Source organism: Lissotriton helveticus, chromosome 9 (genome assembly GCF_964261635.1).
Source record: "Lissotriton helveticus chromosome 9, aLisHel1.1, whole genome shotgun sequence".
Taxonomy (NCBI): Eukaryota; Metazoa; Chordata; class Amphibia; order Caudata; family Salamandridae; genus Lissotriton; species Lissotriton helveticus.
In genome coordinates, this window is record NC_136070.1 from 460041056 (window position 1) to 460058217 (window position 17162).

The window sequence follows — 17162 nt, forward strand, 5'->3', positions numbered from 1 at the left end:
TTGGGCTACTTACTACGTGTAGTAAAGTAGGATCTGCTTCTATGTTTACCCACACTGGTATTGACTAGTCTGACTGGGTCCCTGCTTATCAGGACCCCAGTATATCTGCTTTCTCCCTAAATTGTCATATTCAGTACTTGGGTACATCCCAGATTGGATAATGGGGTACCCTTGTAATTCCCTAGGATATGGTACTCCGGTACCCAGGGAATAGGTACCCCAGAGGTCCCCAATGGGCTGAAGCATGCATTATGGCACCCATGGGAAACCATTCAAAATGGAACTACAGGCCTGCCATTGCAGCCTATGTAAGCTGGTGCTAGCACCACTTACTAAAGATATAGGTTTTCTATATCTAGGGTCACTGCCCTTAAAACCTACAAGTCACCCCTCTAGCAGGCCTTTGCAATCCTGAAGGCAGGGTGCTTGGTTCTAAGTGAGAGGGTGCCCCTGCATGAGCAGTACACCCCTACAGCACATGAAGTCTATTCTCCCGGGTTGTCAGTGAAGTAGCCATATCCTATATAGAGGGGCACCGCGTAATTACGCGATGACCATCTAAAAAGAGGCGACAGCAAATCCTATCATGTTTGTTATCAAACATGATGGAATTATACCCCCACACCGTAAACGGCGTGGGAGGTATGATTCCAAGCAGTGGAAGAACCCTCCGTTAAGCTCTGTGTTTCTGGTACCAGCCTTCTTGGTTCTGACAGCACAAAATGGTTGCTGCCGACCCGAGACACGATTATGCCCTTCTTCTGCTGAGCCAAGCTTGAGCAGGAGAAGGCAGGACAATTGGCATCCTGTAACAGGGAGGTGTGACCGCCTCCAAGACAGGATTTAGTTTATAGGTGAAGGGTGGGTGCCCTTGCCAGCATCACTCAGTCTACATGAGGGGCACATTTGGTGTCCACGTGCATAGTCCAATTCAAACAAGTTCTGGGAGCCATTAGCTCCCACCCTGGCGGGAAACTGGACTGAGGACATCAAAGTAATCCCCCCCCCGTCCAGTTCCTCCCCTGAGAGTGTCCCTTGAATCATCCCAACTCTTTCCTTAGGGTACTTGAGGGCTTACCTGGGTGTAGGTCCCTAGATTTGCTGTGGGGCAAGATTCAGATCAGACACCACTTCTTCTACCATCTGGGCACTCTGGACTTCGCTGGTATTTGTTTGGTCTCATCTTCGTCTCACTTTCAGTCCGCTGCACCGTCTGTGACTGTGCACCATACAGCAACCTTCCAAGGCCTGTGGGCATCAAAGGCACCTGAAGGAATCTCCCTTTGAGTGAAGGAGTCACTCCCCTGCATTTGTAGGCACCGCAACTAAGTCGACCGGTCTGCTGATCCTGAGCTCCTCCAGACTCTGTAAGGTTCTGCAAACAGGTGGTGGTTTTCCACAGCTCCCGAGTCCTGCCCTGCCCTCTCACCAAGTTTGAGCCCAGTATCCCTCGGGGAGGAGATTGCAACAACCGAGCCCCTGTGTACTGTCATCTTGCATTTGCAAAGACTTGTTAGCTTCCTTCCAAGAAGATCTTCGGGCTCCAAGTAGACCCAACCTGAAGCACCTCCAGTGACCAGAATCTTCAGCCACACTGCATCTTGTGCACCATGGTCTTTATCGTTTGGTGAACAGCTCGAGGTCCTATCGCTACTCCAGTGCCTCAGGCCTGTAGGTAAATTTGAGGGTCACCTTTGTTTCTTTTGGGCTTCCCTGCTTGGGCATACTCTGACTCACCTGCTTGTGTTGAGTCCCCTGGACCTTGCTTGTCCTGACGTTGCTCCTTCTTAAACTACTGCGTTTGCTGCATCTGCCAAGGCTTATGGGTGCTCCCGCTGGACAGTGACACCTCAGTACTCTACATTTTCCGTGCAACAGCTCATGCCTGGCACCTGGTCTTCCTCAGCTTTGCCTGGTCTTCACAGCTGTAGAATCCAGGTCCTCTTCACCCATCCTGCAACACCGGACTTCGGAGGGCATTTAGCTTCCATTTCTCCTGGTCGCTCCTGAGTGACATAGACTCTGTCCCTCTGCTTGCAGGTACCTCTCATCTAGAATCCACCTTTCGATTCCACCGGACACATTCTCCTTCTTCAGCAGAGGCACTTTCCTGAAGTCCTCTATTGGGTTCGATGGCGGGTTTCGACACCACTTCACACGTATGCACCCAGCTTCCCTAGTGTAGGTAACCTGGGTACTAGGGTATCAACGGATGGGCTGGCTCTCCAACCTTCTGTCTTTCACAGGGTTTCTTCAGGTCCACTGGGAAGGGTCCTTAATCTTTAACAATCCAACCACTACTTACACGTAGAGTTGCACGGAGTACGCAGTCGTGTTTTCACGCTGCACACGCTCTCCCTGATGTTCCTAGTCACTCTTTGGCTGGTTCCTTGGATCCCCAGCACTTCTATGTCCTCTCGACCCTGTATTAAACCGAGTTGTGGTTCTTATACCACTTTCTTAGTATATGGTTTGCCCTCCACCCCGGGGCCCACTGTGTTAAACCGAGTTGTGGTTCTTATACCACTTTCTTAGTATATGGTTTGCCCTCCACCCCGGGGCCCACTGTGTATCTGTGGTATTTACTGCGTTTCTTTGCAACATATTGTGTGCATTGTGATTATCTCCGGGTAGGAGATATCTACATGTTTTAGAGTATTATACATTAAATACATATTTTTATAAATACCTTGTTTTTTTAACTTAATCTATACTATATGATTGCGTTCTGCTAAAACATGCTGCTTTACGCTCCTTCTAGACTAAGCCTGAAGGCTGCACTCCAAAGCTACCACTTTAAGAGATCTTAGACGACCTTAGAAAACTCTCTACCACCGTAAGGGTTGTCTGGACTGGTGCAAGGCGCCCACTTACATTAGTGGACATCATATACCAGCCTAGCTTCTCACACTACACATCATAGATATGCTGCTTTGAAGATGTTTCTCGATCAAAAGTTAGAACCACTCCACATGGGGAGAAAAGCCATATATGATTGCTACATATGAGTGTTTAAAGCGATAACTATTTTGCCCAGATATTGCAAACATCACTAGCAGATAGAATAAAGCTTGTGGTATGAAATACATTTTCATATTTCAGACTATTATTTAATATTGGACATAAAGAGGGCAGTTAAAAAATGAAAACTTGAATGTGTTCCCATAATGAAACCAATCGAGTTCATCGGATCCTTTTGTCCAAGCTGTAGTTATTTTCGTTTTTTTTAACCATTATACTAAATAGCATTGGAGTTCCTATTGTATCAAGGTGTTTAAACCCCTTGTGTGCTTGGTACGGCCCCCGACCGTCCGATGTCACGGTGGGCGTGTGCGGAGGACGGCCTGGGGGCGGTCCGAACTCCGCTCACTCAAAACGCCAGCACAGCGCAAACATTCACGCAGCGCGGAATGGGTTAAAATAGCTAAATATTAAATAGATGCATTATTTTAATTTAATCCCAGCCTTAGTTTTTTAATCCTTGCACATACTTGTGTCCTACAAGGAGGTGTAATTTGAAATGTATTCAATATTTCCTGTATCATTTGGTAGAGTAGAATTAGTTAAATAGTAAAAGTGCACAAAGGATGCTATTGGCAAAGCTTATGCAAATGGTGTTGATATGCAGACTTCTGTTTACTCCACACCCACTGATTGTTGTTTTACTGCTATTTGCTAATTCAAGGGTGTGTTCATAACATGCACTCTGACATGCAGGTATTAATATGACACACCTTGCGAAAGTACACCAATATTCCACCCAAACTGGTTCAACATAATCCACTTTTAGACACTTTGCACTAAAATCGCATCGTAAAACTGTGCTATACGCATGCAGGGCATAAACTATTCTAACTCTGAAACTCTCAGTTGTATAATTTTTATATTCATGACTAAATAACAACCTAGTTCATTGGTCCCTAGTATGCTTGGAGCGAAAATGGTTTACTTGAGAAAATATGAATATAATGTTGATTTGAATAGGAGCAGAGTTGAAATGAGAACATAGGTAATCAAAAAATGTCAATTAAGAGAGTGACCTAAAGTGAAACGGTGTTTAGTGAAATTGATTTTATTGACATTTGTCAATACAATCAATGACAGATGGCCATGCCGGTCTGTGGTGCTAACCTGTTCACAAGCAGGCATCCATCATTGGGAACAGCCTGCGTGGGATTACATTTTCTAGGCCCCCATCAAGTGTGGGCATGCTGGCATAGTCATCCATGGTCATGTAATTGTTCATCATATTCTTGTGCTGTGACAGGGACACAAATAGTATATCCCACTTCCCATTAAAGGCTCAAACTCTGCTCTCCTGATGGAATACTTTTCCCATTGTTTGTCATTAAGCATTAAATGGAGTGTCTTATGAGGCAGGTCCTGTACATCTCCTCGCTGTCTATAGGGAAAAGCAAATTCAGCTATAATACATACCACAATTTATATGCAGAACCTTAGGGTTGGAAATATTTTAAAGAATGGGTAAAGAGACTGATTGCCCATGCCACCTCCCCTCTTGCGCCCCCCCCCCCCCCCCGGGAAGGTGATACTTTGTGTCTCACCTCTGTTTCTATACCTCAACCTCTTTTTGCCTACCTCTACCTCTCTTCCTCCCTCCATCTCTACCTTCTCTCATTGTAAGGATTTCTGGGCCCTGGGCAGGACATAATATGGCTGCTTCTGTGCGAAGCAATGTCAGAACTGTTAACGCATAATCCAGTATTGTATAGCATATTGTGGGCTTGAATTAGGAGAACACGGGTAATTAAATTTAAAGTTAAAAAATCATCAGGTAGGAGGTGCTGGGGCGTATTTCCCTGTGTGAGAGTCTATTCTAGCTTCTCACACTACACATCATAGATATGCTGCTTTGAAGATGTTTCTCGATCAAAAGTTAGAACCACTCCACATGGGGAGAAAAGCCATATATGATTGCTACATATGAGTGTTTAAAGCGATAACTATTTTGCCCAGATATTGCAAACATCACTAGCAGATAGAATAAAGCTTGTGGTATGAAATACATTTTCATATTTCAGACTATTATTTAATATTGGACATAAAGAGGGCAGTTAAAAAATGAAAACTTGAATGTGTTCCCATAATGAAACCAATCGAGTTCATCGGATCCTTTTGTCCAAGCTGTAGTTATTTTCGTTTTTTTTAACCATTATACTAAATAGCATTGGAGTTCCTATTGTATCAAGGTGTTTAAACCCCTTGTGTGCTTGGTACGGCCCCCGACCGTCCGATGTCACGGTGGGCGTGTGCGGAGGACGGCCTGGGGGCGGTCCGAACTCCGCTCACTCAAAACGCCAGCACAGCGCAAACATTCACGCAGCGCGGAATGGGTTAAAATAGCTAAATATTAAATAGATGCATTATTTTAATTTAATCCCAGCCTTAGTTTTTTAATCCTTGCACATACTTGTGTCCTACAAGGAGGTGTAATTTGAAATGTATTCAATATTTCCTGTATCATTTGGTAGAGTAGAATTAGTTAAATAGTAAAAGTGCACAAAGGATGCTATTGGCAAAGCTTATGCAAATGGTGTTGATATGCAGACTTCTGTTTACTCCACACCCACTGATTGTTGTTTTACTGCTATTTGCTAATTCAAGGGTGTGTTCATAACATGCACTCTGACATGCAGGTATTAATATGACACACCTTGCGAAAGTGCACCAATATTCCACCCAAACTGGTTCAACATAATCCACTTTTAGACACTTTGCACTAAAATCGCATCGTAAAACTGTGCTATACGCATGCAGGGCATAAACTATTCTAACTCTGAAACTCTCAGTTGTATAATTTTTATATTCATGACTAAATAACAACCTAGTTCATTGGTCCCTAGTATGCTTGGAGCGAAAATGGTTTACTTGAGAAAATATGAATATAATGTTGATTTGAATAGGAGCAGAGTTGAAATGAGAACATAGGTAATCAAAAAATGTCAATTAAGAGAGTGACCTAAAGTGAAACGGTGTTTAGTGAAATTGATTTTATTGACATTTGTCAATACAATCAATGACAGATGGCCATGCCGGTCTGTGGTGCTAACCTGTTCACAAGCAGGCATCCATCATTGGGAACAGCCTGCGTGGGATTACATTTTCTAGGCCCCCATCAAGTGTGGGCATGCTGGCATAGTCATCCATGGTCATGTAATTGTTCATCATATTCTTGTGCTGTGACAGGGACACAAATAGTATATCCCACTTCCCATTAAAGGCTCAAACTCTGCTCTCCTGATGGAATACTTTTCCCATTGTTTGTCATTAAGCATTAAATGGAGTGTATTATGAGGCAGGTCCTGTACATCTCCTCGCTGTCTATAGGGAAAAGCAAATTCAGCTATAATACATACCACAATTTATATGCAGAACCTTAGGGTTGGAAATATTTTAAAGAATGGGTAAAGAGACTGATTGCCCATGCCACCTCCCCTCTTGCGCCCCCCCTCCCCCCGGGAAGGTGATACTTTGTGTCTCACCTCTGTTTCTATACCTCAACCTCTTTTTGCCTACCTCTACCTCTCTTCCTCCCTCCATCTCTACCTTCTCTCATTGTAAGGATTTCTGGGCCCTGGGCAGGACATAATATGGCTGCTTCTGTGCGAAGCAATGTCAGAACTGTTAACGCATAATCCAGTATTGTATAGCATATTGTGGGCTTGAATTAGGAGAACACGGGTAATTAAATTTAAAGTTAAAAAATCATCAGGTAGGAGGTGCTGGGGCGTATTTCCCTGTGTGAGAGTCTATTCCATGTGAACCTTGTAGGGGCCACCCAAAGTCGGTGTGCCTGAGATGCCTGTCCAGGAAATGTGTCTTGTACTTGACTGAAAACCAAACTTGTCGCAGGCACAGCCTACACTACAGGTGTGCCGGAGATATCTGTCCAGGAAACATGTGGCCTGCAGTTAACGGAAAATTAAGCCTGTAGAAGCGCTCGCACTCTAGACATGAGGGAAGTCTCAATGTAAGACCCATTGTAATCTCTTGGGCTGCCACTCTAAACGTGGTGGGCTGGAGCACGTTGCCAGCTATACGTCATTAAGCCTGTGCTCCCTCCAGATCCTCTTCCTCTTTGATAGCCCAATACCTCAAATGATGATTTGGGGTCCAAGATGACCTTGTGGGACCTTCAGTACTTTGATTCAGCCATTCATGGTCAGGCGTTCTGGAAAGAAATCTTCCTTCTCCCAACCACGCATGTTTGGGCACGGCAGAGACAGAGCCCTGCAGCAGGAGTACATTGTGAGCCCCTTTTTGCACGGCCAAGTGAAGATGAATGAGTGGCTTGGATGGAAAAGTCTTGATATCTAAAAATTGTGGTACTAGCTTCTTTCCAACTTTCCTACAACATCAATATTTCACATTTCTTTAAAAAGGTTGTAGTATCTTGATCTTCCGATCACCTAGAGAGGCTGTGCACATTCCAGGTACATAAACTAATAGGCAATTGATATTTAGCTGAAGCATTCAATCATCAGTAGTCTCCCCTAGGTTTTCCTTTTGTAAGGATTTGCGTTAGCCAGGCCTAATCCTCCATTAGGACTTGTCGCTTTGGGATTTGTTCGCAGATATGTGGCCCTGAGATTGAATTTGAGCCCTAAAGATATTGCAGGGTTAAATAGGGGGCTAATGGCTCCCGTTAACAGTGCAGTATTCCTTCTGGAAATCCTGGTTGTAATTGCACCTGACTGTTCATTTTACTTTGACATTCTTGAGATCAGTAATATTGGATAATTTGCATTATCACATTTTCTAATCTCGATTTCCCACTTTGCAAAATATGGTCCACTTTCAATTACCTATTCGCAATATCTTTGTAGTACAGTTACTTTCTTGTGGGAGAAAGAGGATCTTATTCGAATTAGTGAGGCAATTATCCTGAATTGTACTTTTTTCCCTACAGTGTAATCTGGTCTTGGTTTTGCGCCTTGTATATCCAGTCACTTAGGGGATTTACTAATTAGGGAATGTGCTTGAATATTACCTAAATATACTCTACTGGCCATTAGGCCTTTTTGCAATTGTTCTGATTTTTTTCTTTGTGAAGAAATGCCACTAACTACTGATTTCTTCTTTTATACAATATTCTATAGAAATACTAAGGTTGTCTTTTTGGCCTTTCCTCCTTTTTAACAGTGGGTTTGTGACCATACCTCTCTCGTCAAGCAATGACAGTACCTCATTGCTGGTACCTGGAGTATGGTAAATCAATACTCCCTCGCTAGGATTTTGCGAATGTTCGCCTGTTTTGTCCATCAGATATATTGACTGAATAAGACTGGAAGGAGGTATAATGGTTATTCAAGTGTTTTGAAATAATGTTTAGCTGTTGGGTTGGTCAGATAAGACCAATCCAGCCTGCAATTACCTTCGTGCATGGATCCAGAAGCCAAAAGTCCAAATTATGTTTGATATGGATCCACACATAATTGATGCAAAACAGGTGAAGCGGTGTCTTTATTGAATGACTGCCTGGGATGAGCCCCAATTTCCTTTGCAAGATCCCATGCTAATAGGAGCTAGCAAAAGATTTTTTGGCACTGGGAGCCCATGGAGTGTGTGTCATGTTCTACCTTTCTGTCACTCCACAAATCTAAGTGGTCTGTAAGTTCTGCATACCAAGACCATGGGAGGTGAATACACTGCCTCTGGGTGACCATCTTCTGAGTTCTCTCTCGTACCATCTGTTCCACACCACCGGCCAACCTTTTGAGTTCCCACAATCTCATTTGGAAATAGGTTGATATTGAAGTAGCTGTCTGTTGCAGTATTAGTGTGGTGTAGCAGGCCTTTGAAGTCCACACAGTCATTGTCCCATCTAGCCTTCAGTGACATAGGGAAGACTATTGGGGTAGATACCATACGACAATCAATCAATCAATCAGTGACACTTATAAAGCGCGCTACATACCCGTAGGGTCTCAAGGCGCTGGGGGGGGGGGGGGTGCCGCTACTGCTCGAACAGCCAGGTCTTCAGCTTCTTCCTGAAGGAGAGGTGGTCTTGGGTCAGGCGCAGGTCGGACGGGAGGGAGTTCCAGGTCTTGGCGGCCAGGTAGGAGAAGGACCTTCCTCCTGTAGTCGCTCTTCGGATGCGGGGGACGGCGGCGAGGGCGTGGTTGGCTGATCGGAGGTGGCGTTTGGGAGCGTAGAAGTTGACTCGGCTGTTGAGGTAGCTCGGGCCTTGGTCGTGTAGGGCTTTGTGTGCGTGGGTGTGCGTGATCTTGTTGTGGAAGTATGAGGCGAGGGAGTTGCAGAGGTCTTGCGATGGGGTGATGTCGTTGTTTCCTGCGCTGGGGTTGGAAAGCTCTTTCACGATGTTGAAGAGTTCCTTGCAGTTGTGTGCGTTGTTGTCCAACCGGTCCTTGAATGCTGTTTTCTTGGCGGCGCGGATCAGCTGGTGGTGTTTCCGGGTGGCAAGTTTGAAGGAGGTCCTGTTGTCCGGTGTCGGTTCCCTTTTCCAGACTTTCTCGAGGGCTCGGCAGTTCTTCTTGGAGCTCTTGAGTTCGTCGGTGAACCATGGGGCCTTCTTGCTGCCGGGTCTGCTAGGCGGGGTCCTCAGCGGGGCGAGTTCGTCCGCGCAGTTGCTGATCCACTTCGTGAGGTAGTCGGCGGCCTGGCTGGGGTTCGCTGAGCTGGCAGGAGGGTGTTGGCTCAGGGAGGTGGCGAGCTGGTCTGCTGTGATCTTGTTCCAGCTTCTACGGGCGGTCTGTTGCTGGTGTTGGTGGGTCGTCGTTCTCTTGAAGGTGAAGTGGACGCAGCTGTGGTCCGTCCATTGAAGCTCTGTGGCGTGGCTGAAGTCGATGTCTGCGCTGGATGAGAAGACGGCGTCGAGTGTGTGTCCGGCGAGGTGGGTGGGGGTGGACACCAGTTGCTTGAGTCCCAGGTTGGCGAGGTTATCGAGCAGGGTGCTGGTGTTGCGGTCGTTGTTGTTCTCCAGGTGGAAATTGAGGTCTCCCAGGAGGATGTAGTCAGCGGAGGGGAGGGCATGCGGGCTGACAAAGTCGGCGATGTCCTCGCTGAATTGCGTGCGTGGTCCAGGGGGTCGGTAGATCAGGGTGCCTCTGAGGGTGGTGTTCGGGTTGGTGTGGATCTGGAAATGCAGGTGTTCGGCGCTGGTCAGGGTGTTGTCGGTGCTGGTCGTGAGACGGATGGTGTTCCTGTGGATGATGGCGATGCCTCCTCCCGTCTGGTTGGCGTTTCGGTCCCTCCGGACGATCTTGTAGCCCTCTGGGATAGCGATGGCGGTGTCGGGAGCTGAAGAGGCGTTCATCCAGGTCTCCGTGAGGAAGGCAACGTCAGGGGCTGTGGCGTCTAGGAGGTTCCAGAGTTCGATGGCGTGTCTGTGGACGGAGCGGGTGTTGAGCAGGATGCACTTGAGGTGGGTGTTGCTGGAGTTCGACTTGGCGGGTGCTGGTGCGGGGCTGGTCCGGTTGCAGGAGAACCTGCAGGCGTGGCAGCTGAAAGGTCCGTGGGTGCGTCTTGGAGTGGCTTGATGGCATTCTGGGAGTCGGTCGGTGTTGAGAGCGGTGAGGGTGGCGGCGGAGTACGTCAGGCGGGTCGGTCGGGGTCTTCGTAGGCCAGGGGTCCTGGCACTGGGCGCGGTCCAGGCGCGGACGGGCGCAGACGGGCTTACCTTTGGCGCGCCTTCGGCGCACAATCGGCGCGCCCGCTGCGCGTTCGCACGGTCGCCATTTAAGGCGAAGTGGGCGGAGCAGCTGGGAGGCGGGAGCGGGGAGGGTTACAGAAGGCAAAAAGGGGCGGGGACAAGCGGCGGTGGCGGGAAGGGAGGGCGGGGGGCGTCGAGGTAGGCGGACAACAAGGAAGGAGGGCAACACGGAAGAAAAATAACAATACAGTACAAAACAGGCACAAATGAACGCAAAAAACAGGGAAAAAACAAGTTTATCCCAGACAAGCACAAATAACCGTCAAAACAAGAAAAACCACTCGCAGCGGCGGCAGCCGGCAAACGAGGCAGCAGCGAGGCAGAGGGCGGCAGGGGGCACACGCAGCAGCTGGTGGCCGTGCGGCGCGGGGGTGTCCCACTGCAGTCTTCGGCATTACCAGAAAAATAGTGGGTATTGCATAGCCTACTGTATAAGTTTGTGATGGGTGACTGCAGCCATTTGTCTTTTTATTAACTGCCATTTTTAAGTGACCTCACTAAGGGGCTGTAAAAAGCTGAAACAAAATATGCTAAAAATGGGATTTCTTTTTCATCCACTCTTACCGGCAATTGATAGTAATGACTGTGCAGTTTCCATCAGCCTGCCGCACTTTCTTTATCCCCCATTTATGCCCCCATGCATTGTCTCCAAAATGTGTACACCGCTGTTTGTGGATGGGAGAGAGGAAAGTTTGATCGTGGGTACCTCAGGCTTTTTAGCCGTCAATATCGAAGCGTGGGCTGAAATTTGTGTTGGCAGTTGATGCTAAATGCCCTCACTTCAACTCAAGAACTGGCTGTTGTTGCTGCTAAGGGCAGCACTAACCTTCACCAGATCCAGCCCTTGCACTAGAGCCAGAGATTCTCTCTTTTGTATACTCTGGCCACCAGCACCAAGAGGCCCTTAACCGGGTTGTATGTGGTTTAAAGATGCTGTTACTAACTGACGTTCCTAGTGATCAACCACCACCCTCAACCATTGGATGCAGTATCCATTTTTCCCTTTCTTGTATCCACGATTATGACTGAATAAAATACACCCACCAAATGGACTGTCCCATAGTTAAAAGCTCCATCTCTATATCTAATTTCAATACGCAGTATGATATAACCACTCCGAAAGCTAATGTAGCCAATTCTGACATAGAACAACCCAGGAGACATTTAACTGCAAGTGCTAGTTCCTCACCATCATTGGAATTTTCAATATCTTTGACCAATTGTCACAACGTTCTACAGAATGCAATATTAGATACTCAATTACATTTTCGAAGTTTCATGGCAATTAGTCGAGGGTTTCAGAAGTAGCAAAGGCGTGTAAAAAGTGTGTTATAGACTGGGTGGTGCAGGAACTTTAATAATTTGTGGGTTTCAGGTGCTGGCCTTTGATATTGTTGGGAACACCCATAATCCAGTGTGATTGTGGATATTCCCAAACATTTGCAGTGCTTGTCCCACTTTAACCGAACTTCGTCTAAATGTACAGCTTCAGAGTTTATGTAATAGAGCATTTGGCATGGGAGTGTGCCCTTATTACCCCATTTCCTCAGGGGCAAGGAAGCAGGTAGAGTTTGAGGAAGGGATTAATCCACACAAGGAGTTATTGCCACATGGACAAAAAAATGGGACTCTTTCACATTGTCACTGTAGTGTGTCTATATAATTGGCAAGATGGTCCGTCGAAGTATTGTGGACTGGTACTGCTGCAGGTTTTAAGTGGTAATAATGCTCCGCCTGCTTAAAATTACCATGTGCCATTTCTGCATCCGGTAATACCCTGTCTGGTACTGAATTTGTGAGTAAATAAGAGCTTGGTAGTCAAGATGAATATGAATAAATGGTCCATATTATCTGTCCCCACTTGTTTTCCCCCATTCTAGACATCATACTTGTAATGGCCAGGAAAAAGGGGGTAATAGTACACGGCAGTAGTAAGGCTGGGCCACCCTATGTTACTTGCCATCCCCTAATGAGACCGTATATGTATGTATTTTAGAAAAATGCATCCTTGGACTTCTGTACATTGGAAACCTATCCAGAATTATTTCAATCAGGCAAGGAATGTGCCGCCATTCTCTACTTACTGGATTCCTTTTCTGTTGAAGAACAGGGACCAAGTACGACATTGGGAATGGAGTTTGATCTGCGTACATATGAACTGAGGTAGGAACATCTCCCTGAAGATGGCCTTCATCAGATTTTTCTCAGGTAGAGGAAATCCATTGGGATGAACATTGTATTTTAGTAGCTTTTCATTCTTGCCCTGGCATAAGCTGCTGATGTTGCCACACCGGTGGTTCCAGGTGGGCATGTTATCTAACGTCATCTGGTTGCCATGAACTTACTGTGGAGTGTCTTTTGTTACATATAGTTAATGGGTAAATCAATACTATGGTATTGAGTTGCAAACTCTTCAAGCCGAAACTCTTCACAATCACTTTTTAAACTGCATTGCTCTCAGTATATCCACTCCAGAAAGAGGAACAAAATAAAAGAAACTCTTACAAATGTACATGTATATTTTATGTGAAAACAGCTAATTTGATCCCCCTCAAAATATAGGAGTATTATCAAAAACAAGCACTTTTGATTTGACAAAATTTGTCTTTTATATTTATATAAAGCACTACTGTTTGTACCAGTCAGCCAGTTGTATGTGGTCTGTTCACCTTTGGATATCATAGCACCTCCTTTTAAATATTGCGATTCTGCATACAAGTATCATTATTACATACATCTGTTACACAGGAACCATTGTTTTTGATAATACAGTACCTACCCTGGCTCTGTGTGAGTAGGGTTCCCTTGTTTCTGTTTTCAAACTACAGGAGTGGCAGCTGCATAAATGGTGATGTTTATAAACTGAAAGGCAAATTATCATTTAATCGGATAGTTTTAACAGTAAAAATATGGAGAATATAATTTATTCATCTCACCAAAGTTGGGAATTTTGACCTATCTTGTCCCAAGTATGGCACCCAGTAATTTGTTTGGTTGCTAATTGTGTATTTCCTGTGATAATCCTAAATGTAGCCTATAGGCACAATAAAAACAATCACTTTGGTGGTCCTTACATAATATTGCCATTTTGCATCTAACTTTATATTCCTTTTTTCAGGAAATCTATTCTAAGATGGCATTGAAGAAAGCTGGCTCACAAATGAAATGGGAAGCACTGAACTACAAGATTGCTTCTCCACAGGCTGAGCAGATTGAGCGCAACCTAGAGAATGCTCCTCCAGAGCTCTGCATCCGCCTCGTGCAGATTCCGTCTGTCGTTAACTATTCCGCACTAAAGAAAAGGCTTGAAGGATGTGATGAGAAATGGATGGTTCAGTTCTTGGAATTGAGTGGTCTGGATCTGCTTTTGGAAGCCCTAGACACACTATCTGGAAGAGGTGTGGCCAGGATTGCAAACTCTGTTCTTCAGCTAACATGCATCAACTGTGTAAGAGCTGTTATGAACTCCCACAGAGGGATCAAATACATTGTGACCAATGAAGGTTATGTACGAAAACTGTCACAAGGTAAGAACAAATTTATTCATTTGCACGTTTGATACTGTCATAAAGTGCTTCTTTCTTATGGTTTCCCACTTTTCCCTGATTGGATACACTGACATACTTGACTCCAGGCAAAGAGAAGGTATTAAACCCCTCCCCTGTGATTTTTTTCCTGCCCATTGAAACGTTGTAAGACTAGTTGGTTCTAATTGGCATACATGGCTCTTTAGTAAGGCCACAATAGTATGGTGCAGTAATATGGTGATGAATTTGCACAGTGGCATGAAGGTCGGTTGTGAAATGTTGGCTGTAGCATGTCCCTACATGCCTTGCACCAACCACTGCCGCTGTAAACGATTGAGGTATGCAAATGTTGCTGCCAGAACATTAATATAAGCAGTTTTTGACATGTTAAAAATTTACTTTTGGCATTAGTTAAAGACACCCATCGGTAGTTCCTTGGAGCATTCTATGTTTGGTTGCAAAACCTAAGAAGGAGCCATGCCAAATATTTAACTGGCATCTCTTTCCAATATGAGAATTACAAAATGTTGTTTTTGCAAAAAAGGCTAAAGCTGCTATTCCATTTTGTCAAGGTCTAATTTTAGATTAAATGTCGCTTTTAATCTCTGGGATGGGTTAGATGGATGAGCTTCATGGCATTTCAATTATTTATCAAACATCTAATTCATTGAGCATACATTTGTTTTTGCTGAAATGCCCCAAGAAAAATGTCTAAAAATGATTCATGTCTGCTTAATATGGAGAAAAAATAACTACCCCAGAAAACCCCAGGTATAGAGGCGAGTTGAGACTCTGCCCCTACATGCTAAGATGTTCATATGGCTCAAACTTCGGGCGGAGAGAGTCAGACTTGTTTGGTCTGGAAACCTGCGAGTTCATATGAGATAAAAGATTATGCTAGCAAACTTCAGTATCATACATAGGCAGTGCTTTGAGCTTATCAGCTCATTATTGTGCATTACTTAATTAATTTTCTCCACTCTAAGGTTATTCATTTAAGGTGTTTTCCATATTTTTCTAAAGCCTTGTTTTACCACGGACATCTGTCCTCCTTCTCACCACAAAGCATTCTGAATCCTTGGTAGATAGAATTACCAAATCCTAATAGAAAGGTATGCTGATTGCATAAATTAATCGTAAAAAACCCTCATATTAATTCCTTTGGAGAATCCGTGTAAACATCTCAATGCCTTCCTTCACCCTGATCAATATTATAATTATCTTAGTCCCCATACAAATTGGTTTGATGCCTTCATTCTCGCCCAGTGCTTTCTGTCAGCCTGCATTCTATTGGAATAATTTTCCCTGTCATTTTATACCATTGCACATTTGCTCATTAGACTGCCTTATTTGCAGTATTAAAGTCGATTTGTTTTTTAACATGTAGTCTCACTACTAGAGCATACACGTTTTTCTCCCCAGCCCACCATACTCAATCCAGATTGGATTATTTTTTTGTTTCTCACAACATATCCCAAAATCTAAGAAGCGCTTAAATTGGCTCTGTTCTGATCTCAGACCATGCTCCCATTTCCATTCAATTGGACATAGTTTCAAAGTCTAATTTACCAAGAAGATGGCGATTTAATAGCTCACTTCTTCTAGATCCAAATTTGTACTCCTCTTTTGTTTACCTTTTTGAATGAATACTTTTCTATAAACCAAACCGATACTTTTTTTTCCCGTAATTTGGGAGCATTCAAAGCAGCTGCCAGAGGCTTCATCATTGCTTTTGTCTCCAGAAAACGTAAAAATGCCCGTAAGGTTACCAGTGACTTTTTGGCTGAGATAAAGAGGCTGGAACACTCCTATTTCACCTCAAAATCTAAAATGTCTCAACTTATTAAGGCAAAATGTCAATTTAACAAGGAATTTACAGACAATGCCTCATATCTTCTGAAATAAAGCGCAAAGTTCTATGGGGTCAGAATAAGGCTGGCAAACTCTTGGCAAATTACTTAAAAACTAAGCATAATAAGTTTGATATTGATGCTATCTACAATGAACATAACCCAGTGTGCACTAAAGATCCAGAGATATTTAAAGAATTCATTCTTTTTTTTATAAATCACTATACTCCCCTGAGACCACACCCTTAGAATCTGATTTTACACAATTTCTCTCAGGTATCCATAAATCGTATAATACTCAAATAGATTTTACCCCCTTAGAAGCTGATTTATTGCAACAAGAGCTTCTCAGTGCTTTACAATCACTTAAGAAAGACAAAGCTCCGGGACCTGATGGATCTACAGTTGTTTTTTTAACCACTTTGCTCCTATCTTTCTTCCTAAACTACTCCATCTCTTAAATCTTTTTACACAGTCAGGAGAATCTTCAGGGTCCTTTTTAGAAACTCTAATATGTTTAATACCTAAAGATGGGCGGGATTTGAAATATTGCAAGAACTATAGACCCATCTCTCTTGTAAATATTGTATATAATTTTTTTTCTAAAGCCCTAGCTATTCGTCTTGAATCCACCCCCCCCCTCCCCAATTACTGGGCGCAGAACAATCTGGTTTTGTTAAAAGCAGTCTCCTTTTTCTGACAACACCCGATTATTCTTTGATATTTTATCAAAAATCCCACACTTATCTCACTCATTAGCTGCAATAGCATTGGATGCTGAGAAGGCGTTTGATCAAGTAAATTGGTCTTACCTCATTCACACATTGAAATGGTTATGTTTTGGTTCCAAAATTATTTCCCTGATTTCTCTTCTATATTCTAATTAACGACCTGCTGTTTTTGTGAATGGTTTTTCATCTCCCTATTTTTAACTAAAAAGCGGGGTACTTCAAGGTTGTCATTATCCCAGTTCCTCTTCAATCTAGCCCTGGAACCTTTTTTTATCTAGGATTCGCCAAATGTAGATATAAAGGGATTTGAAACTAAAGATGCCCAAGTTAGATTAGCAGCTTATGCTGACGACATCTTATT

The 17162-nt window shown here is 44.2% G+C and overlaps 1 protein-coding gene across 2 annotated transcripts in view; it reads left to right on the forward strand.

Moving 5' to 3' along the window:
* LOC144781424 (inverted formin-2-like) overlaps window positions 1-17162 on the forward strand; it is a 273145-nt gene that overhangs the window by 26866 nt on the left and 229117 nt on the right. For both annotated transcript variants that reach the window (XM_078660274.1, XM_078660275.1), the window contains exon 2: window positions 13812-14220. In XM_078660274.1, coding sequence (XP_078516400.1) covers window positions 13827-14220 — 394 coding nt within the window. In that variant the 5' untranslated portion in view covers window positions 13812-13826. The remainder of the gene's footprint in view (window positions 1-13811; window positions 14221-17162) is intronic.